The sequence below is a fragment of the Psammomys obesus genome, unplaced genomic scaffold (genome assembly GCF_907164565.1).
Source record: "Psammomys obesus unplaced genomic scaffold, mPsaObe1.curated_primary_1811, whole genome shotgun sequence".
Lineage (NCBI taxonomy): Eukaryota > Metazoa > Chordata > Mammalia > Rodentia > Muridae > Psammomys > Psammomys obesus.
The window spans coordinates 5168641-5190530 of NW_026596466.1; the positions used below are offsets into that span (position 1 = coordinate 5168641).

The window sequence follows — 21890 nt, forward strand, 5'->3', positions numbered from 1 at the left end:
CAAGGCTGCTGTGGCTTAAATAGCAAATTCTGGGTCAGCTGGGGTTACAAAGCAAGACTGTCCAAACAGGACGGTCCAGGAGGGCCCCGGAGTGATAGTCCAGTGTCAGGCACAGGAACCTATGTTTGATCTGGGGACTGGTGTCAAAAAGACGGAGGGCGGTAGCATGTGCTATATTCCCAGTGCTAGGGCGGTGGTAGGCCGGTCCCTGGGGCCCCTTGGCCAGCCTAGCTTACTTGCTTGTTTCAGCCCACCACCACCACCCAAAAAAACAATGCTGTCTTATAAGGACAAGGTGGACAGCTCCTGAGGAATGACAGCTGAGTTGACCTCTGGCCGCCGTAGGCACACATATAAAAGAACTGTAAATAAAGAACCTGAGCCTTCAAGGTTTTCTGGTCAGAGCCTGGGCTGGATTGCCCATCTCTGAGTGTCAGGCCTCCAGGGACCTGTCAGAGGCTTCATTCACGACTGAGGAGAGCTGTAGGCTAGCTCAGCCTCCCAGTGCAGACAGCCTGCGCCGCAGGACAGGAAGCGCCACACTGATGTCCAGAGCGAGTGTCCTCCCGCTGTGCCATCTAGTCCTGGACTAGACTTCTTGGTCGGGGCGGCGGTGTGTGAAGCTGTGTCTGATCTCATTCTCCGGGGCTGACTTTGAAAATCGCATGGAGTTGGCCTCCCTTGTGCTGCAGGGGTCAGGCTCGGCCCCTGCTCAGGCTTCGTTCGTGCCATGTACGCTGTGGTCACGAGTCTGTATGCTGCAGCCCAGTGCCCTGCTGAGGCCCAGCACCATGGAAACGCCGGAACTTCCCCTCCCGGGCCACATTCTTGGAACTTGGCAGGTCTTCCTGGCTGTTCTGGAGTGGCAGTGATAAGATCAGCTGCATTCCACAACAAGGGCACTGAGGACTGCTGGGAAGGAACCTGAGTCGCCCTGTTTGCCAAGACTTCGAATTTGCTCCTTTCTGGGGTCTGGGGCCGTGCTGGGGGGTACATCTGCCCTCGCCTAGCGGCAGCGGTTCCCCCTCTTCTCCACTTTCTCTTGTGCATTTGTGCATCTTTGGCTAAATTTGATTCCAGGGAACACTTTGGCTTGGGGAGGGGATGTTTTTAAGTTAATGGAGGTGTAGCTAAGTTGCTAGAATGTTTTCCTAACATGCTTAAAGCCCAGCATCCACCCCCACCTCCACATGAACAAGGTACGGTGGTGGATGCCTGTCATCCCCACACTGAGAAGGCAGGAAGATCGAGGCCAGCCTCGCCCAGAGAGCACTTAAAGCTAGCTGATCTGCGTTAGGATTTCTCCCAATAAATAAATCTAATATCTTATGTGTAGAATTATATGAATATGACTGAATGCCATCAAGGGCCTAGCATCTCGGACTTCTTTTAGGGGGTTAGGGAGGGGAACAGGGTCTTACTATATAGCCCAGGCTAGCCTTGAATTTGTGATCCTCCTGCCTGAGCCTCCCACGGGTCGGGATGTGAGGTAAAAGCCATCACACCTGACCAATTGATCAATTATTCAGCTTATGCTGAAGGCGGAGCCATTGAGCTGGAAGCGGAACGGGTGGTCCATGTTCCCTTGAAGCTGTGGTTCCTGTGTGGTGAACCACAGGGCTTATCTTTGTCAGCATGGGTGCCATGCTCCTTCCTGGCACCCTTTCCATCATCCCTTCTCATCAGACCTCTCTTCCCTGGCTGCTCTCCAGGGCCTTTTCTGTCCTCGGTGGAAGTAAGTCTTCCCACCGGTAACATAAGAAGGGCCAGGCTGCATCTCCAGCTGTAGCTGAGCCCTCTGGCCTCGAGATAATCCCCAGGTCACTTTTAGTTGCTCTTGGCAGAGGAGAGCCTGGCACACAGTGACACAGTTCACACTGAGAAGACTGCTCTGTGGTCTTCTGTGGGGGACAAACTGGAGTGTCTGAGACTTGCAGCTAATGGAGCATCTGACCAAGGCCCTCAGGGAGACTCCAGGAATGGCAGGAATTGCCTGCATGTATGCTAGGAGCAACCAGCCATGGGGGCCTGCCAGGAGGCACCAAGCCCCTTAGCCTGTCCTGTCGCCCTGGGAGCCCTGCTCCGTCCACACAGCCTAGCCTGAGGCTTCGGGAGCTCCAGACCTGAACATTCTGGCCCTGCAGTAGCAGCTGGAGAAAAGGGAAGCAGAAGGAGGTGGTTTTCCGGCTGGCAGGTGCTAAAAATAGAGATGAATGTGTCTGACTTCGCCCCCAGCCTGTCCTGTTTGGTCTGTGTGCCAGATACTGTTCCCCAGCTGCCAGGGCCGCTGGGCCACTCCTGACTAGGGTGGAGGCAGGGAAGAGTGACACCACCATACCACAGACACTGCTGCCTCACCTTGGGGATATAATAGCTCCAGGGACCCCTTGCTATGGTGTGCCTCTGTGTGACACACAGATCCACAGAAGGTCACCTTTGCTGCCTGGGCCCCAGTCACTCACGGCCATTCTATTGCACTGAATGACAGGGAACATTCCAGCTGAGAGTAGCAGAGCAGGGGAGGACAGCGTGGATGAAAACACACAGGGCCACAGGCTGACCCACCTCAACACTGTGTCCTAGAAGAACAAGGGGCCTTGAGCGTGCCTGTAAAACAGCGCGTAGGAAGTCCACTCCTGTGCACAGTGTCAGGGGCTGGAGCTGGGCTTCATGTAGCACAGGGGTGCTCTGTTTGGTTTTCTGGGCTGACCCCAGTGAAACAGGCACTCGCCTCTTGCTGGGCAGCTGAGGTCCTAACGCCGCAAAAATCGTAACACTATTAGTGTTGATGATGAGCTCTTTAAATCTAATTAGCAAAGACACTGGGGGATGGGCAATGAGACTCCCTAACTGGCAGCTGTTGGGTGCTCCCTTGCTTGCCAGGTTGCCTTGGGCAAAGGAACTATCAACCAAATGAGCCCAGTGAATGACCCTAAAGGCAGTGGCTGCTTTAAATTTAAACTCTCAAGTGACAGCTCCAGGCTCCTGAAGGCAGGACTGTTGCAAACAGCTTGTTCCAAACCTTTTGCTGTTACAAGCCTAACCAAACTCAAGATGACTCTGTAACTATTTGCACTTTAGCCACAGGGAGGGCGTTGCCCCTCCACCTAGCCTGTGATTGGTGCAAATAGAAGCCTTCATTTGCATGCTAGCTTTGCTGTGACTGGGGACAGTGCCCTTCTTTAACTATATAAGCATGTCAGTCACTCAGCTGGGAGACAGCCATCCCCTCCTCCTGTGGCATTGGGCCCAATAAAAGGCTGGCAAGGAGCTGGACAGTGGTGGCACATGCCTTTAGTCTCAGCATTTGGAAGGCAGAGGCAGGAGTATCTCTAAGTTTGAGGACAGCCAGGGTTACACAGAGAAAATCTGTCTTGAACCGCCCCCCGCAACTGCTGCTGTCACTGCCAAAAATAAAATGCTGGCAAGGGACTGGGGTTTGGACAAAATGCTTGTTGTACACGTGTGAGGACCCGTGTTCAGATCTCCATCAACCACTAAGTGCCTGCTGGGCATGACGTGTAATTCCAGTGTGAAGAAGGCAGAGACAGGCTCCCTAGAGCAAGCTGGCTAGGTAGACTAGTCACGTGAGCTCTAAGCCCAAGTGGAAGATCTTAACTCAGATAATCAGATGGGAAGTGAGGCTGCTCGGGCCCACACAACAACACACACACACACACACACACACGCGTGCGCACACATCCACACGCTAAGAGAAAAACAGAAAGCCTGCAGTGGGCAGCAGCCAGCCAGGCCACTGAGCCACGGCGGTCAAGAAGCTGTTGAAATGGGCACTGAACAGCGGAAGTAGAGGCATAAGACAGGCAGCCACCCATCAGCAAAGCAGGGGCAGCAGCTACTAGGGACAGTTCTCAGGCCTGAGTGTTCCCAGTCTCCAAAAACCAGAACAAACACACAAAGGCAAGAAGAGCCCCGGTGGCTTGAGCTCATTGCTGCAGGGCGCTGCTTACTCAGGAAAGGGTGTGGTGAGCGTGCTCGCACCAATCACAGCAGGGCTGCATGCAAATAAAGGGTTCTGTTTGTACCAACCCTAGGCCATCTGCTGGGCTACAAGCAAGACATGTCCCACTCCAACCTGGCAAAAAGGACTAGAATTTACTAATGTTTAGTGAACAGTCGTTTCTGTGATGATATCTTCAGTCGGGCTCCTTCAGGGAGCCTGTGGAGTGTTCAAAACAGGTGGGCTGCCGTGAGGGTGGTCCAGCCACAGCAATGTGTATTCGTTCGTGCAATCACGGGTGTGCAGCCCAGAATATCTGGTGTCTTTCTGTCTCTCCCCACCTTGTTCGTTATATAAAGTCTCTTCCTGTCTTATTTAGAGTTACTATTGCTGTGACAAAACACCATCTACCAAAGCAACTTGGGAGGGACAGTGTTTGTTTGGTTTATGTACATCCACAGCACTGTTCATCATCGAAGAAAGTCAGGACAGGACCTCAAACAGGGCGGGAAGCTGGAGGCAGGAGCTGATGCAGAGGCCACGGAGGGGTGCTGCTTACTGGCTTGCTCATCGTGGCTCGCTCAGCCTGCTTGCTTATAGAACCCAGGACCACCAGCCCAGGGATGGCACCACCCACAATGGGCTGGGCCCTCCCCCACCAATCACTAATTAAGAAAATCCCCTACAGGCTTGACCACAGCCAATCCTATGGAGACATTCTTTCAATGAGTCCCTCTCTCCTGAGGCTCCAGCCTCTGCCGAGTTGACATAAAAATAGCCAGTACACTCCCTGATCCTGGAGCTCACTAATTAGGCTAGGCTGGCTGGGAGCGTCCTGTCCCCACCCCCCAGTACTGGGACTGACGTGAGCGAACCAGGCCCAGCTCTTTACTTGGATGTCAGGCGTGGCAGGTAGTGTTAATCATCAGCTTGACAGAATCTAGAGTCACCTGGGAGACAGGCCTCCAGACATTCCTGTTCTGGATTATCTTGAGCATGTTAATTAATGTGAAAAGACCCATCTTTATTATGGGCAGAAACATCCCATGTCTAGGAGTTTAGCTGTGTAAATAGAGAGAGGGAGCTGAGCGTTCATTTCGCCATGTTCCCTGACACCACGTTGTGAGCTGCTTCAAGTTCCTGTTGCCTTGACTTCTCTGATATGGTGGCCTTGACCTTGAACTGTGAGCCAAAATAAACCTGTCCCCCCTTAAGTTGCTTTTGTCAGGACATTTTATCACAGCAGGAAAAGAAACTAAAGCCCTGAGGATCCCAACCTGGGTCCCCTCGTCTATAGGGCAAGACTGTTCCCGCTGAGCCATCTCCAGTGCCCACCTAACAATTTTCATCTCTCTCCGAAGCTCTGAAAGGGTTTGTACAAGAGCTCAGTGCAAGCTCAACCTAGCTTGGTGCTGACGCCCTTCGACGGCACTCAGTTGTATTCACAGAGCTTCGTTGCACCCAACTCCCACCAGACATGGAAGCAGCAGGGTTGCTTTAAGTTTGAGGCTATCCTGAGCTAAAGAGTGAGACCACACTCAGCAAAGAAGACTTAGCCAGTAAAGACCCTTGGCGCCAAGCCTGAATTCAGTCCCAGGAACCCTCATGGTAGAAGGAGAGAACCAATTCCCTTAAATTACCCTCTGCCCTCTGAGACTCGGCGTGTGCTCTTCTGTGGGGGGTGAGGAGGTGATCACCACCCCCTGCCAAAGTAATAAATAAACGTTTATAGAAATAGTAAGACCTGGGCCAGTGAGCTGTCTCCGTGAGTAAACGTGCTTGCCATGCAAACCCGATGCCCTGAGTCCAGTCCCTGGAGTCTACATGGAACTAAAAACCAAATGGAAGCCAGGTATGGTGGCACACACCTTACCAGGTAGAGGTAGGTGGATCCCTGTGAGTTCAGGGCCAACCTGGTATGAGTTCCAGAACAGCCAGGGCCATACAGAACAGTCAGGTCTCCAAAAAGAAAAGGGGAAGTGGGGAGGTGCTGGAGAGATGAGTCAGCCATGAAGAGCTTTCGCTGCTCTCCCAGAGGACTGAAGGCTAATTTCCAGGGCCCTCTTGTGACCTCCACAGGCACCAGGCATGCACATACATACGTGCAGACGCAACCTCCACACAGATGAATTAATCTAAAAGGAATTCTTAAAAAGCAGAAATGAAAAGGAAGCCAGATGTGACATGCAGCCGTAACCCTGGCACTCCTTACCTTCTGTTTCTTTATTGAAGTAAGTGTACCTGTCTGTGCATACACCTTGTTCCAGCAGTGCCCACCGGGATCCCTGGGACTGGAGTTACAGGCAGTCGTGAGCTGCCTGGTATGGATGCTGGGAATCGAACCCCAGTTCTCTGGGAGTGCTCTTAACCCCTGAGCCATCTCTCCAGCCCCTAAATCATTATGTAAATAAGTGAGGCCCTTCAAAGGTGTGTGTGCGCGAGTACACACACACACACACACACTGTTGCCCCAGGAACAGTTGGATCCCCTGGAGCTTTCTGTGTGGCTACAGACTAGAGTGTACTGGGAGGTGTCTTTTCTTTCCACACCTTTAGTCGATACGGTGGCACACACCTTTGATGCAGAGGCAGCAGATCTGTGTGGCTAAGGCTATACAGAGAAGCTCTGTCTCAGGAAGGAAGGAAGGAAGGAAGGGAGGGAGGGAGGGAGGGAGGGAGGGAGGGAGGGAGGGAGGAAGGAAGGAAGGAAGGAAGGAAGGAAGGAAGGAAGGAAGGAAGGAAAGCCACGTAGATAACACTTCCCTCGTGCTGTGCACACTGTGCACCGCAGGTGCCTGGGACTCTGCCTTTCAATCACTGCTTGCCCCACCTGTCAGTCAAGTGGCAGCAGCTGTCTCTCTCCCCAGAAATGTGCATGAAGGGCCCGGATCCCCAGATCTGGCCAGCTGGGTATAGATGGGCACACGCTGGAGAAGTCCACAGTGAGCATCACACAGAGATGCATGCTGCTGTCCACCAGGCTGGAGGAAACCGGCTGCGCTGTTTTGTGGGGGTGGGTGTCATGTGGGCTAGGCTGTATCCACCCCCTGAGATTTTCACGTTTTCACCTGATGCACCCTGATGAAAGGAAGGCGGGAGGAAACCCAGGCTGGTCTGCCGGGAGGTGCTGAGTCTAGGGAGGGCTTCCCACCACTGAGTTCATTCCCCAAGGTTGTCACCATCAGCCAGTGGCTCTGCTGGGGTGGGTGCCCTGGGCTGCCCAGCCAATCCCAGCTGTCTTAGTTATTAGGCTCTCTGTTACCGTGGTAAAACATAGTTAGCAAAAGCAACTGGGGAGGGAAGGGTTTATTTCTTTTAGGTCACACAGGGTAGAGGGAAGTCAGGACAGGAACTCAAGGAAAGAACTGAAGCAGACACCAAAGGAAGAGTTGTTCACTGCCTTCCTCTCTGCAGCCTAACCAGTTTGCTTTCTTACAGCACCCAGGGCCACCTGCCCAGGGATGGCACTCCCATAGTGGCCTGGGCTTTCACATATCAAGCACTAACAAACATATGAAAAAGAACGCACCCACAGACTTGCCTACAGGCCTAACAGAGGCATTTTCTCAATTGCTGTTCCTCAAAAAAACAAAACACTAGCTAGGATAGCCAATGCACAAAGTCCTCTCCCCTCTCCTTTACCTTTGCTATTTTCAACTTTGTATTTTGAAATAGTTAGGGGTTACCTTGTTGGAAAAATAGCACAGAGGATCTAACCACCTCCGTGTCCCCACTGGAGTCTGCCACTGTGTGCCCTGTGCCCTGTCCGTGGCCCGCTCTGATGCCACAGCTCCTCCGTGTGTCTCCAGAAATGCCAGCCCTTCTTCCTGACCGCGCTTACAGTGGGCGGACCTCTCAGTGCTGTATGAACGGCGAGAGCACAAGCCTCAAAACCTCGGGAGCAGACTTTCTCCTTTCACCACATGCCCTGCCATCAGCCGTGGTGCGTCCCCGTACTGCCCCAACTGCCAAGGTCCAGAGGCTTTGGTGTGGACGTGCAGCATGTTCGTAACCAACCTGGCAAGGTGTCTTGTTCCGGTAATGACAGCACTTAGAGGCCCAGGCAGAAGGATCGCTGGGTTTTTCCTTTTTTTTTTTTGTCCCTGTTCATCCATCCATCCATCCATCCATTCGTTCGTTCGTTTGTTCACTTTGTGTGTGGGGTGTGTGTGTGTGCGTGCGCGCGCCCCTCTGGAGCTGGAAATGCAGATATGTGTGGGTTCTAGGAACCCAACGGGCCCTCTGCAAGATCAGCAAATGCTCCCAACTGCTGAGAGCCTCTCCACCTCCAGATTTTGTGTGGAGAGCTACGGAACCCAGGTCCGCAGCGCAAAACCCAGCCACAGCCCTGCTTATACAGGGATGAGGCCACACACATGCCCAATTTACGATTTACGCGCAGCCCGGAGGTGCGGGCACGTGCACCGGCAGAGGCCACGCCCACACGCCGCGGGCGCAGACGCGCCTGCGTCACTGTCCAGCCGGCTGGATCTGGTTCCGGCCAAGTCCCCGGCTGGCTGCTGTAGAGCGCTCCGGTGCTGGCAGCCCGCGCCAGCGACTCTCGGCTGCCTGCGAGCGAGCCAGGTCAGTGCGCGTCCGGGTGCGGGCGGCGCCAGGTGGCCCCGAGGCTCGGGAGGGCGGCCTCGCCCTGTAGCCACGCGAGGTCGCCCCGGTGTTCCCACCGCTCCGCTCCCTGCGCCCCAGGCCCGCAGCCAGGGCCCTGCTGGTCGCCTTAGTGGCCGGCTGGCTTTGAGATGGCTTGCCCGATTAACCAGCCCACCGACCGTGTGGGCAATCGAGGATGTGTAGGGTGTGTGCAGAGCCCTAACCCAGAAATGGCAACTCAGTGAAGAACTCCGGGAGGGGCGTAATGGCAAACCTTACGGGCACTTGCTTAATGAAGTCCTGTGTAACGTTGATTTCGGTGTTGCCTGCCACAGTAGCCTCTTGGGTTTCTCTTTTCTCCCCAGGGACCGGTCGCTCTCTCCACTGCGCCTTTCCACTGCGCGGGGCTCAGGCGCGCCTTTTGCAGGAGCTCCTAAGGTCTAGGGGAAGGTGGTGAGGTTGGGGCCCTTAGGTGAGAACTTTGCAGTCTGTGCTCGCAGGCCGCCACTTGCAACGTCACCTGGCCGGGAGCAGAAGGAATAGGGTCACAGGCTGCTCCCCAGCTCGGGAGCCTGGTGTTTAATAAGTCTTACTGTGCATAAATGTTCCGTTTTTTTCCTTGAGACACCATTTTCTGCAGTTGCAGCTGTATGCGCCCCTGCCTTGGATGACTCTGCACTTTGCCTGATGGGCTTGAAAGCATTCCGAGTCCATTTGCTTTAAAATAGCAAGATCAGCACAAACAAGGTAGCACCAGCTGTCCCGGACCGTGTTCGCCATTTGTGCCTCTGTGTTTGTTCTGGGCGTCCCTGCCCTCGTTGACCCAGAGCTGTCTTCACATTTCTGCTGTAGAAGCAGGGTAGTTCTGGGTTCCTAGTGAGTCACTTTCTGTCAGGCACAGCGAGAAAGCTGCCGTGAGCCTAATGTCACTTGGGAGCCCACCAGGCAGGTTTGCATGTGGAGACAGCTGCTGTCCAGAGGAAGGCAAAATCAAAGGCCTTGTCTGTCTACTCAGAGGCTCAGCTAGGATTGGGGTTGGGACCTGTGGATGTGGGAGCAGCCATCTCTGTGGTGGGCAAGCATGAAGCTCTAGAGAAGGGGAAGTGGGTACCTGGCCCTGGCTAGAGAGAAGCCAGCCAGCCAGGGACTACAAAAGGAGCGGGCCTCTTCAGGACATTTTTTTAAACAGGCCTACAGCTAGGTTGCCGCTGAAGCCAAGCAGACGAGACAGACTCAGCCCCGGGGATGCGGTGTGGCCTCTGCCTGCACAGGGGTTCTGAGCCAGCAGGCCCTTCCCGGCATGGGAATGTACGCAGTAGCAGGGGGCAGTTGATCCCATCTGCCTGCCTCCCTCTTTTGCATGGAGTCCTGTCATGCCCGACTAGATAGAAAGCTGTGTGCAGCTTCCTCGTCTCAGAACCCCACTCCTTCCCTTCAGGGTTTCCTACTGCAGGTGTCTGCTCAGAGACCTCCTCGTCTCCAGGCCTGCAGAGCCTCCAGGCCTGCCTGTCCGCTGCTTCTGAATAAACCTGGGTGTAGGCCTGTCTTGTCATCCCCTGTCCCCCACCACCACCGTGTGTGTGTGTGTGTGTGTGTGTGTGTGTGTGTGTGTGTGAGAGAGAGAGAGAGAGAGAGAGAGAGATTCAAGTGGCAGGGACTGGTTCTCTGGTTCTGTCCTTGCTCTTGGCCCAGGAGCTTCTCTGATGGACTAATTGAGTGTAGACTTGAACTTTAGCCAGAGCTGAGCTGCTGGGCCCAGTTCCTGTGACCTGCAGGCAAAGAAAGGGACAGAGATGGTGGGTTTATCTTCTGTGGCCAGCCCCTCATCCTAGTCAGCAAAGTCTCCGCCCCTGCCCAGTTCTTCAAGCTCCGGGGTGTGTCTGCTCCCGTGGTGGAGCTGGGCCGGGGAGTGATGGAGGACGGACCTGTGAATGGCAGGTTGTAAGGCGGTCGTAGGAATTAGTACCCAGAAAACCGATGGGCCCTTTGTAAGCTTGTCAGTGGGGCCGGTCAGCCTGAGTCAGGTGGGTTGAGGTCAGAGAACCACGGAAGCCCTCCTGCAGTGGGGGCACTCCCAGCCTAGAGGCCCTGTGGGGGTGGAAGAGAGGCGCTTCTCAGGGGTCCAGAATCCTCCCTTCACGGTCACGGTCAGGTTTTACCCTGTCTGATAAGCTCCCCCACCCCCAAGTGATGTTTCTGCCATGACTGCAGAAGGGCCTATGTCCCGACAGAGCCTGGGCCCGGCATCACTTCAGGGGTTCTTGTTTCCCCTGGCAGCTGGTGATGGCTCCGTCTCCTTCATCTTACTGTCCAGGTGGAGCGTCAGATCTGCTGCTCAGTTCCTCGGTTCAGTTCATTGAGGAAGCAGGGGTGCCCTGGCACTTTGTGCATTTAAAACTCACTTCTAGAAGGAAATACCTGGGTGGGCACCACCCTTGGCCTTGGCACTGAGGTGTCGAGAGCACGGATGCAGAGCGGACGGGGCGGCCACCGTCCCTGTCCTCCAGGAGCTCACGTGTGCCTGCCTGTGAGCGCCTCGACGACAGAGCCGGCGTCCACCCCTGCACTGCCCGCAGACACCGCCCGCAGACCGCCGGCTTTCGGCAGCAGCCTGTGCGCGCAGGACCGTCCTGAGCCGGGTGTGCGGCTCTGCAGGCCGTTCGTGGTTCAGAGTGGAAGGGACGTTGGTTCCTCTCCAGAGGAAGAAGCAAGGTGCCTCTTAATCATCTAAGTCTAAGATGCTGAGGAGGGAGGGAAGGGAGATCAGGCCTTCCAGGTTCCCCTGGGCGTGTGTATCCAGTGTAGCAAGGTGAATCCACTGTGCGTGACCAGATAAAGAGACCACGTGGCCTGGCAGTTGTCCCAACGTCACTTCCCACATCACCTGTGTTTCCATAATTATCTCCTAATAAAAAGCTTCATTTAAAACACGATCCCTCCTCACTCTTCATTATTTTCTCATTTTGTTTTCAGAAAACTTTGCTGCTGTGTGTGCACATAGTTGGGCAATAGTCTGCTGAAGTCTGGGAACTAGAGTGGGCTCTCAAGGTTGCACATCTCTGTAGGACCCTGGACTCGGGCTGCTTCCACGTGGGGGGGGGGAGACACGGCTGTGGGCTGGGCAGTGGGAACAGACACCCTGTCTCTAGACCAGAGTCCACCGGCCTTGGCATCCAGCCCCTTCAGCCTCCACAGGGCTCATGTCCTTCCCCTCAGACATCGCTGTCACTTGGAGGCCATACCTAAAGCATCCCAGTGGCTGGTGGACGGGTGCAGGGGTGTCAGCGAGCACTCCCCAGCCACAGAGGCACCGCCTGGGTATGTGGTAGGCGGAAGACCCGTCAGCCCACCTGCCATGCCCTTGGGACGCTGTCCTGTGTGTGTGGTGGAAGGATTGGATTCCCTGCCCCTCAGGCATGTGCCCAGTGCGGCTGCTCTGCTCACGCAGATGGGGTGGGGACGAGAGAGGGTCCTCAGCCATGTTTATCCTTACCCCTGACCTCAGTTACTCCAAGGAGAAGGACCCTACAAAGCAGCGTTCCTGGCATTGGCCCTCTACAACTGAGCCTTTGAGGTTTTTATTTTGGGACAGACTTACTGTAGAGCCTAGGCTAGCCTTGAACTCTCATCCTGAGTGTTATTTATGCTATGTTTTGAAAAACAAAAGTGTGGCAAGCAGGGAGTGCCCACTTAGCATACAGAGTAAAGAAAGGTCCCTAAGACTCTGGTTCTGGGCCTTGAACAATGGCATCCAGAGCGACACTGGGCCATGAGGAGAGAGAACAAGTCCTGCTTTGCCCCATGCTGACCGCATCACCTGAGCTGAAGGTGTTATGTTGTAGAAACGCTGCCCTGGGTAGGTCTTTTTCATAGAGAAGCATGGAGTAACAGCTAAGCGACGCGGCCCAGCTTTCAGCAGCTGGTGAAGGCCCTTTCTCAGCCTTCCACACAGAAGTGCTCTATGGACCTCTGTGGAACCCTGAGGGCCTTGAGGCACAGGGGGTGTGCTGCCGTACTCACCTGTCTCCTCAGGCCCTGAGGCTTCAAAAACAGGTTTCAGCCAGGGGTTCCTGATGAAATCTGTGAACAAACAAGCGAAGCCCACGCAGCCGCCCTGAGTTCAAGGCTGATCCTGGGGTTGCATGCACCTGGTGATGGCAAGAGACAGCGCTAGCCAGAGTCTTTCTCTGGCAGAAAACGCCAGTGACCTGGATGGCCCTGCTCATAGGCGATAGAGTGAAGCAGCCTTGCCTTACAACAGGCACAGACAGGCCAGGCTCCTATTACTGCCGTGGCCCAGAATGGCTGGCCAGGAGTCTTCTGAATGCCTTTGGGTAGAGTGTTTGTATTTGCTCCCAGAACTGGGGGAGGCTGAGGCAAGATTGCCTCCAAGTGGAGGCTAGCCTGGGCTTTATAATTGTGGGACAGCTTGAAGCTAACCCCAGCCCCATCAGGCTGCTTAGCAGATGGACGGACCAGTGTATGTCAGCGATGGAAAGTCCTGTGCTTGGAACCTGTTCTCAAATCCATGAGCGCATGAGACCTTGAGTCTTGGGGATAATGAGGACCTGGTCTCACAGCTCAGGCTGCGGCTGGCACCCTGTCGTGGGCCCTCTTGCTCTCCTGTTTGCGTTCCAAGGCCTCCTAGTGTGTAATAGGGGCCAGGCAATCTTGAATTTAGCTGCCAAGGCTGTTGAGGCCTGACTCAGCTGCAAACCAAGAGTATTGATGGCAGATGTGGGTGGAGAAACCCCAAATGCGTGCTGATTCTGCTGTGGCCCCGAAGTGTTGGCCTACCAAGCACAACTGGCTTCCTTGCCACCTCTGGGCTGTGGTAGGGATGACAAGGTGGCCAGCCCACCATCCACACAAGGACCCTCCACAGGGTGTGGAGTCTATTTTGGCCACCCAAGTGTCCCATTGTACCATGGGACAGACAGGAACTCCAAATTCCCAAACGAGGAGCCAGGCTTCATCCAGTCAGCTCTCTGGAGATCTTGTTTGAGGTTTTCAACAAGTGCACAGGGCGCTTTCAAGTGAAATTAGTACCATTTCTCAAGGGAAATGGAGCTTAATGCAGGACAGGAAAGCATTTTGAAAGGAAATGTCCAGACAAGACCCGGCAGGAGGAGGCTGAGGTCCCCAGTTGATGTTTCTGATGCAACGGCACTTTGTGGGTTTTAAAAAACTTACTTTTAGCCGGGCGAGGTGGTGCACGCCTGTAATCCCAGCACTCCAGGAGGCAGAGGCAGGTGGATCTCTTGAGTTTAAGGCCAGCCTGGTCTACTAAGTGAGCCCAGAACAACCAAGGCTACTCAGAGAAACCCTGTCTCGAAAAAACAAAAACAGAAAAAGTCTTGTTTAGACTGTTACATGGGTGCGGGTTTTACCTATGAGTACCCATGCCCACCGCACGTGTTCCCACAGAGTTCAGAAGAGGGCATTGGAGCTTCTGGATGGTTGTGAGCCACCATGTGGATGCCAGGAACCAAACCCAGGTCCTCTGTAAGAGCAAGAAGCACACTAAACCACAGAGCCGTTTCCGCACCCTGTGGTGCTTTTTACTGCATGTGTGTGCAACGCTATATAGAGAGTTTAAGGCTCTCTATATAAGCTCCTGTCTTTAAAAGGGGGAGCAGGGGAAAGGCGGCTCTCATCCTAGCACTGCGGAGGCTGCAGAGACAGAGTTGCCAGCCTGGGCCACATGTCAAGTCCCTCTCTTGAAACCAGAGGGCTGGGCAGGTGGCTTAGCGGTGTAGAGCACTTGTCAATCTTCCGGAGGACCCAGTTCCAACTCTCAGTGCCCACATGATCACACCATCCATAACTCCAGTTCCAGGAGCTCCGACACTGTGCCAGCTGAGCTATGGTCCCAGCCCCCGTTCTGTTGCCTTGACTGATGCCTTGCTTGTCCTGTCTCTTCATCAGATCCCAAGGCACAGACGTCACAGTGCTGAGATGTGCTTACTCCAATGGCTACAGATAGAGACCTCCCTCTAGTCTTCACAGGGGCCAGCGTGTTCTCCCTCGGAGGGGCAGTGTGAGGGGGTGGGGTGGGGGTGGGAGGCGTTCATGGGGCACCCTGAGGCAGACTACCGCAGAGCAGTGCTTCTCAACCTTGCTAAGGCTGGGACCCCGTAACATATGTCCTCAGGTTGTGGTGACCCCCAGCCATAAAATTACTTTTGTTACTACTTCATAACTGTAAATTTTGCTGCTGTTGTGGATTGTAAGGTATATATCTGTTTCCTGACGATCTTTGGGGTCACGACCCCCAGGTTGAGAACCACCACCGTGGAAGCAGGTCTGTCTTTTAGAAGAGTGTTACTAGCATCGTGGACAGACAGGCAACAGTGTGGCAGAGCCTTGGAGGAGAGCTCAGACCTGCTAGAGACAGCATGGCAGGGTCCCTGAAGAGGGACCTCAGAGCACTTGCAGCAGAAGCAGGAAGTTATTCTTGTACTTGATGATCGAAGTTCCATAATGAGGCCGCCATGTGGCTGAGTCCCAGGCGGGACCCGGTAGGGAACAGAAGTGCGGCGTCCGTGTGGACTCAGTTCCCCAGAGAACCCATGGGATGGCCTGTCCACCAGGGTCTCATTCGGACAGTGTCTCTGCCGGTTTCCCGAGCAGCCTGGAGTCTACCATTGGTTTTTCGTGGCTTCTTGCACCAGTCCAATCCAGGGTCCATGGCCTCCCAGTGGAGGGGGGTGTATAGGCTGCAGAGCCCCAGGGGACATCAAAGAACCATCATTGCTGCTAGTCTGTGTGCAGGCAGCATCTCCAGGCGCAGAGAGCAGGATCCTGGGGCTGTGCAGAGATCACACCCACCAGCTTCCCACCCTCCCCAGCTCACGCACCAAACTGCTCCCCGCTGCCCTGCCTGCTCCCTTGATGGACCCTGGCCTGGGTGGTGCCTTGCTACCCATGTGGTGTGGGGTCAGAGGCAGGCCTGCCCAGGGAGGCCTGTCCACTTCCTTCAGTGCTGCAGTTTATACAGCACTCAGCCACGCAGCTGGCAGCTGGGGCAACCAGACTCCCCTTCTGCCCCCAGGGCCCAAGTTGACACCCCCAGGCTCCTCTTCGTGACCCTAGCACCCTGCCCAGAATGCCACCTCAAATTGGAACCTCTCCAGTTTGAGGGGATGCAAGGTGTCTGTGGGGAAGAGAAGCAAGAGTTTGCCTTGGGCGCCAGGCAAAGGCTGCCGTGTGGGGACGGTGCCCTGCTGTGGCCTCTGGAGTCCCTGCTGTCCCAGCTCCTCAGTAGACTGACAGGAAACTGCTCTTGTTGAGCAGATGTGTCCTATGCTTGGGCTGTGGGTCTGGGGTTCCCACGGAGGAGGGAGCGCTTCTGTTTGTGTTGTTGTTTTGTTGGGTTTGGGGAGGTGTTGGGTTGGTTGGTTGGTTTTGGTTTTTTGAGCCAGGGTTTCTCTGTGGAGCCTTGGCTGTCCCAGACTTGCTTTGTAAACCAAGCTGGTTTTGAATGCACAGCGATCTGCCTGCCTCTGCCTCCCGAGTGCTGGGGCTAAAGACCTGCACCACATAAAGGCAAGGGAGCTCTTCTGTTTGCTGTATCCATATCCAGTTACTCAGCCCTGGGGGGTGGGACCACTGGGAACCTGGGGTCACAGCACAGCACGCCCTTCCTGGAAAGGCTGGGGTGGTGTGCTCTGTTCCTCTTTTCCTCATGTCCCCACGCCCTTTCCGGGCTGCTGGCTACGTCAGAGTCAGCACTGCTTCTGCTTTTTCCAGGAAAGACAGCATGGTTTGAGCTCTCTGGCACTGCTGAATGCCTCTGCAGTGCTGGCCTCAGGCATGCTCCCGGGGGAGGAGGAGGGAGGGAGGGCAGGCGTGGACTTCCTTGGCAAGGTGCCTCCGGGAGTGGTGCTTCCCGAGGGCGGGCAAAGCCCTACCGTGGCTGAGCTCCCGCTCTGCGGGGGGCCTCGTGGAGAGGTGTGCCTAGCGGGAGACCACGCCAGCCGCCCTCCACCTCCCACCAGAGCCTGGGTCTTCAGGAAGGGCCAGAGCCAGCAGCCTCCTTTGCCAGAAAAGAACAGATGCCGTGTCCGTGGCACTGCTGCCCTCTGATGGCTGCTGTGGTCACTGCACGGGGCTCAGGAAGCAATGAAGGGAAGAGACTGCCATCTGTCCACTTGACACCTGTCGGGTGCCCAGCACCTCAGCTGACCCCACATTTGCCTCCCACATGTGACCTTCTGAACCTCCTGTGGACTGTGACTAGAAGGGTGGGCGGGCAGTATGCTGGCCTGGGCCCACATCCACACCCACACTGATAGCCTGTCCTTGACTTTCAGGTGCGGGAGGCCAGCCCTGAGCTGTCCCCAGAGGAGAGGAGGGTCGTGGAGAGGAAACTGAAGAAGGAGCGGAAGAAGGAAGAGAAGAAGCGGCTGCGAGAGGCAGGCATTGCTGGGGCGCAGACAGCCAGGGTGCAGACCCTGCCAGCCAGCCCCTCGGCTGCCGTTCTGGCCCTGGAGTACCTCCAAGGGTAAGTACTGTCATGGGCTGAATCTAGAACATGCTGCCACTGCCACGGTGCTGGGCAGAGGCTGGTGTGTTGTGGCAGGTGGGGAAGGGTAGATGGTCCAGCCCAGTCACCTTTTGACTGGTGTTGGAGAAGCTGCTGCCCTGTCTGTTCCCATGGCCACAGAACTGCCCTCAGGCGCTTCCCCTTTTCTTTTTACCCTTTTGTCCTGTGGCCACTGTGTGCCCAGCCTGCAGACGTACCCCCATCTACCTGAGCACTGAAAATGGGTGTTCCGGAAGGTGGGGAGGACGAGTCCTTAAATTGTGACAATTCTGCAGCTAGGAATCTTCTAGGTGTTTTTGTTTGTTTGTTTGTTTGTTTGTTTGTTTGTTTTTAAATTTTATTTTATCTGTTGGTTTTTCAAGTCAGGGTTTCTTTGTGTAGCCTTGGCTATCCCGGAGGACTCGATCTGTAGACTAGGCTGGCCTCAAACTAAGAGATCAGCCTGCCTCTGCCTCCTGAGTGCTGGGATTAAAGGCGTGCCCACTGAGACCGGCAGTTTTATTTTTAATTCTCTGCACTCCTGCACGTGAATTCATATACTCTTGGAGGCAGAAGACAGTGTCAGAATCCCTGGAGCTGGAGTCCAGGTGCAAGAGTGTACACACCCTTAACTACTAGGCTGTCCCTCCAGCCCCTTCCCCTTCCCGCTGGTCGGCTCATCTGGTTCTTTGGGAAAATGCCAGCCTCAGTCGTCAGGATATCTAGCAGTCCAGCAAAGGCAAACGGCAGCAGTGGAATGAACAAGCAGCTTCTTCCTCCTCCGTCTGTCTCCTCAAAACCCTCATTCTCTTTCTCTCGCTCTCTCTCATATTTATACTCTCCCAGAGTTCAGCTGGCAAAGATAACTCGACTCTCCCAGCCCGAAGGAGGCTCTAACCAGCTAGCAAAGACCATGCCCCTCTCTGAGCCGCCCGAGGCAGTTATCAGCTGTGGACAAACTAAAAGCAACTCCAAATCCCACACTTGGGATTAAAACAAAAACCAGTTTACACCACATAACTGAGTTTTTAAGGAAACCCAAGACTTTTGCTCCCCCGGGTGTGCTTAAGCTGTGATGCCCCTTCGTTCTCTGCCTTTGTATCCAGATCGGGGTGGATGGCACAGCCTCACTTTTCCCAACTACAGAGCAGCCAGGGACAAGGGTGGACCTGAAGGTGCCTTTGTCCTGTCAGAGGGCCACTTGCTTCCACCCTGCAGCCCACTGAGTTCAGAATTAGCCCAGCCAAATAACCGCTTCAGCTTGAGCGATGCAAGTCTGTATGTAACTTCTAGCTGACTTTCTCAGGCTGGTGTCCTGCCTCCCCTTTGATCCTGTCCCTTTGCCTTCTTCTGCTCTTGAGGAGCTGTTCTCGGGGAGTTAGGGTTTGTGAGGGGTGGAGGGATACGTGGTATAGGGAACTTGAAACAGGACGCAAGTCGGAAGATGACTCACTGCCTTTGAGGGCCTTGCACACCCTGAGCCCCTCCTTGGACCTGGCTGAACATTCAGGTGGGTATTGGGTAGAGCTCAGGAGGACGATGAGGAACTGTGGCTTCAGTGGACAGACAGCCTGTGAGCCTTGTGCAGCAGCTGTGAGAGCCAGAGCAAGGGCCCGAGGTGCGAGGCTGAGTACCAGGCTTGGTCCTTCCACCCTGGTGCCTCTGCCCAGGAGGATGTAGAGACTTGGCGGGTGGGCTGGTGGTCATGCCCAGTCACTCAGGGGCCTGCAAGGAAATGTCCACTAATGATGGCACGTTCCAGACCTGCCCCAGCCTAGGCAGAAACACCAGTGATGAATTCATGAACCAAGGCTGGGGAGTGGACTCAGTCCTTAAAACGTTTACCATAGAAGCTGGGGGATCAAGTGTGGCTCCCCAGAACTCAAGTAAAAGCGTGGGGCCTGCCTGTAAGTCCATCTTCAGATGGCAGAGATTAGGAATCCCCAGTCCAAACTGGCTAGGGAGATTGGCCATATTGGCAAGATCTGCATTTGATTAAGAGCCCCTGGAAGAATGATTGCAGTGATTTCCAACCTCAGACCTACACACACACACACACACACACACACACACATACACCTGCAAGCTTGCAAATGTGCACACACATGAAAGTAGAAAGGAAAAGATCAATAATTGAGCCAGGCATGTTGTCACTCTTCTATAGTTCCAGCACTTAGAGACTGAGGCATGGTCATCAGCCTGATTACACGGTGAATTTGAGGCCAGCTTGGCTATACAAGACTGTCTCAAAAAAAAAAAAAGAAAAGGCATAAAAGAGTTCATGAATTCAGGAAATCTAGAAGGAGCTCCCGTTCATGTTGTAAAATGAATTGTGGAGCTGGAAAATGGCGCTGTATCCCTAATGTTACAAATGTAGGAGCCCAGGTAGACTGAGGGACCCCCAAAGTGGGTATCCCCCTGAGCCAGACTCTGCCACCATGTTCTCAGGTGACCTGAGCCCCGGGACTGTTCTCCATACCCTGAGTGTCTGTCTTGGTTCCCAGGTGGGCCCGGAAGCAGGAGAGCTGGAAATTCCAGAAGACGAGGCAGACATGGCTCCTGCTGCACATGTATGACGAGGACAAGGTGTGCTCACGGTGGTCCGGCCAGGGTGGGCCCTCCATGGGCAGTGGACATTCAGCCCATAGAGGCCGTGTGTGGTGGGCGGACACGTAGATGGGGTCCTCCACAGGGAGGGCAGCTCACCTGCTATGAGGTCCATCTACAGCGGGGAGGACCCAGGAGAGGGACTCTGCACACGTAGGCACACGTAGCCCCTGTGGTCCCGTGCGTCGTGGGGTCCCCTCTACCCGTTTGCCAGGACCCTTGATCCCTTTCTTGTCCCCAGTGTCACCTGCCTGTGCACCTGTGCAAGAGTGTGCATGTGCTGGGCTCTTCTCAAGGCAGGATTTGGTTCCTTGGGATGCGGTAGAATTTGGAAACAGCCTCCCAGCTAAGTTAGGGGCAGGAGCCACCCTGAGCTCCCAGAAGCCCTTTGTCTTGCTGGAGCTTCACACCCCTCCCCCCAGGGCAGGCAGGCAGTCCCCTTATGTGTCACTGTTCTGTCGCACAGGGCGTAGGATGCGCCTTGCGTGCCCCTTGGAGGCACCAAGTGGGAGCCATGCCTGTCAGCCCCACCCACCTTCAGGCAAGGACATGCACCTCCTCTATACGGAGGTGGATATACTGAAAACAGACGATCTTAATAGAAACAGAGTCAGAGGCTGGGGCTTGTGGGCGGAGCGTGTGCCCAGCGGGCACTGTATAAACCGGGTATGGTGGTACACACCCGTAATCCCAGCACTGCCCCAGGAGAGGGAGAAGGATGAGGGGTTGTACAGTCATCCTTGGGTATTTAGCAAGTTCAAGGCCAGCCTGGGCTAGAGATGATGTCTCAAAAGAAAAGAAGTTTTTAAAATGTATATAGGGAATGTCTGAGTCACGGGAGTGCCGAGCCTGCGCATTGGCCTCTTTCCCACGTGTGCCCACTTCTTGTCCTGACAAAGAGCAACAGGCGGTCTGGGGTCCTTTGCACACAGCTCTGGTGGGAGACCCCATCGTGAGGGTGACGTAGGTTGTCCCCCCAGCCCCCCCGCAAACACGGGGAGAAAGCCCAGTCTCCCATTGCTGCTGTCTCCACGTGAGTACCTTGCCTGCCCACTGCTCAGGGTCCCCATGCCCTGGCCCTCAACACTGCCCCCTTCGCCCTCCAGGTCCCTGATGAGCACTTTTTTACCCTGCTGAACTACCTCGAGGGTTTGAAGGGCAGTGCCCGAGAGCTGACGATCCAGAAGGCTGAGGCCCTGATGCAGGAGATGGATGAGGCCAGAGACCCGCCGCTGGGGAAGGTGCAGCGCCTCCGGCAGGTGCTGCAGCTGCTCTCCTAATGGGAGGGGGCAGCCTTGGGCCCTGAGGACACCCTGGCCACCTCCTCCCACCACTATGGGATCAAGCAGGTCTCCAGAAGCTTATCTGGCTCGAGGACTTCCTTCCTAAGTTCTGGGAAGAGCCCTCCATCCCCCTCCCTACAAGCTGATGCCTTTAGACTTGAACATGGTCTCCTGACTCCGAGGTGCCACCCGCGCGTCTGTGGCCCCAGCGTGGCTGTGAACAGATTCTGTTTTCCCACCAGGTATATCTTAGAGACTGGCCCATGCTGGCTTTCTCCATCAACCGGGACTCCCTGCTGTTGGGGTGGTGGTCTCCTACGTACTCAGTCAGGGCCTCTGCAGTGCAGCCTAGACGTAACTCACCTGTCTGCAGGGAGACCCGCTAGGGGCCTGTAGCGAGGACCCTGGGCCCGTGCGGCTGCCCACAAGCTACCAGAGGCTGCTGCTCTGTGATCCTCCTCAGTTCAGCAGCCACGGGCCAGCAGCATTCATTTTTCATTGACTGTCTCAGCCAGCCTGTTGGAAACGAATGACCTTACATTTCTGTCTGGACTGGTGTCACCATCAGAACACATACCCACTCCCACTGGGGGACTTTCCCTTCAGACCATGGAGTCATCCATAAAAGCCACATAGGGAGGGCACAGACAGCCACGGGGGATGGGCGACACAAGTCTAGCTCAGTGAGCAGTGGGTTCCCTGGGGTCCTCGAGGAAGCCATGCAGTGTCCGCCTTCTGTGTCCTGTTCTCCAGCCCAAAGCACCCTTTGCACCAAAGTGTCCCCTGGCTATAGAAGTATATAAAAGAGGTTTACAGATAAATGTATACTAGATCATGAGAAGTTTATTTTAAAACAATTCTGAATACATATAATTTGCAATTTATTAAAGATGAAAGCACATTTGCA

At 54.9% G+C, this 21890-nt stretch overlaps 1 protein-coding gene across 2 annotated transcripts in view; it reads left to right on the forward strand.

Annotated features, from left to right (window-relative positions):
* Positions 1 to 21890, forward strand: part of CUNH7orf50 (chromosome unknown C7orf50 homolog) — a 94727-nt gene extending 72837 nt beyond the window's left edge. For both annotated transcript variants that reach the window (XM_055598489.1, XM_055598490.1), the window contains exons 3-5: positions 16882 to 17072; positions 19598 to 19679; positions 20807 to 21890. In XM_055598489.1, coding sequence (XP_055454464.1) covers positions 16882 to 17072; positions 19598 to 19679; positions 20807 to 20980 — 447 coding nt within the window. In that variant the 3' untranslated portion in view covers positions 20981 to 21890. The remainder of the gene's footprint in view (positions 1 to 16881; positions 17073 to 19597; positions 19680 to 20806) is intronic.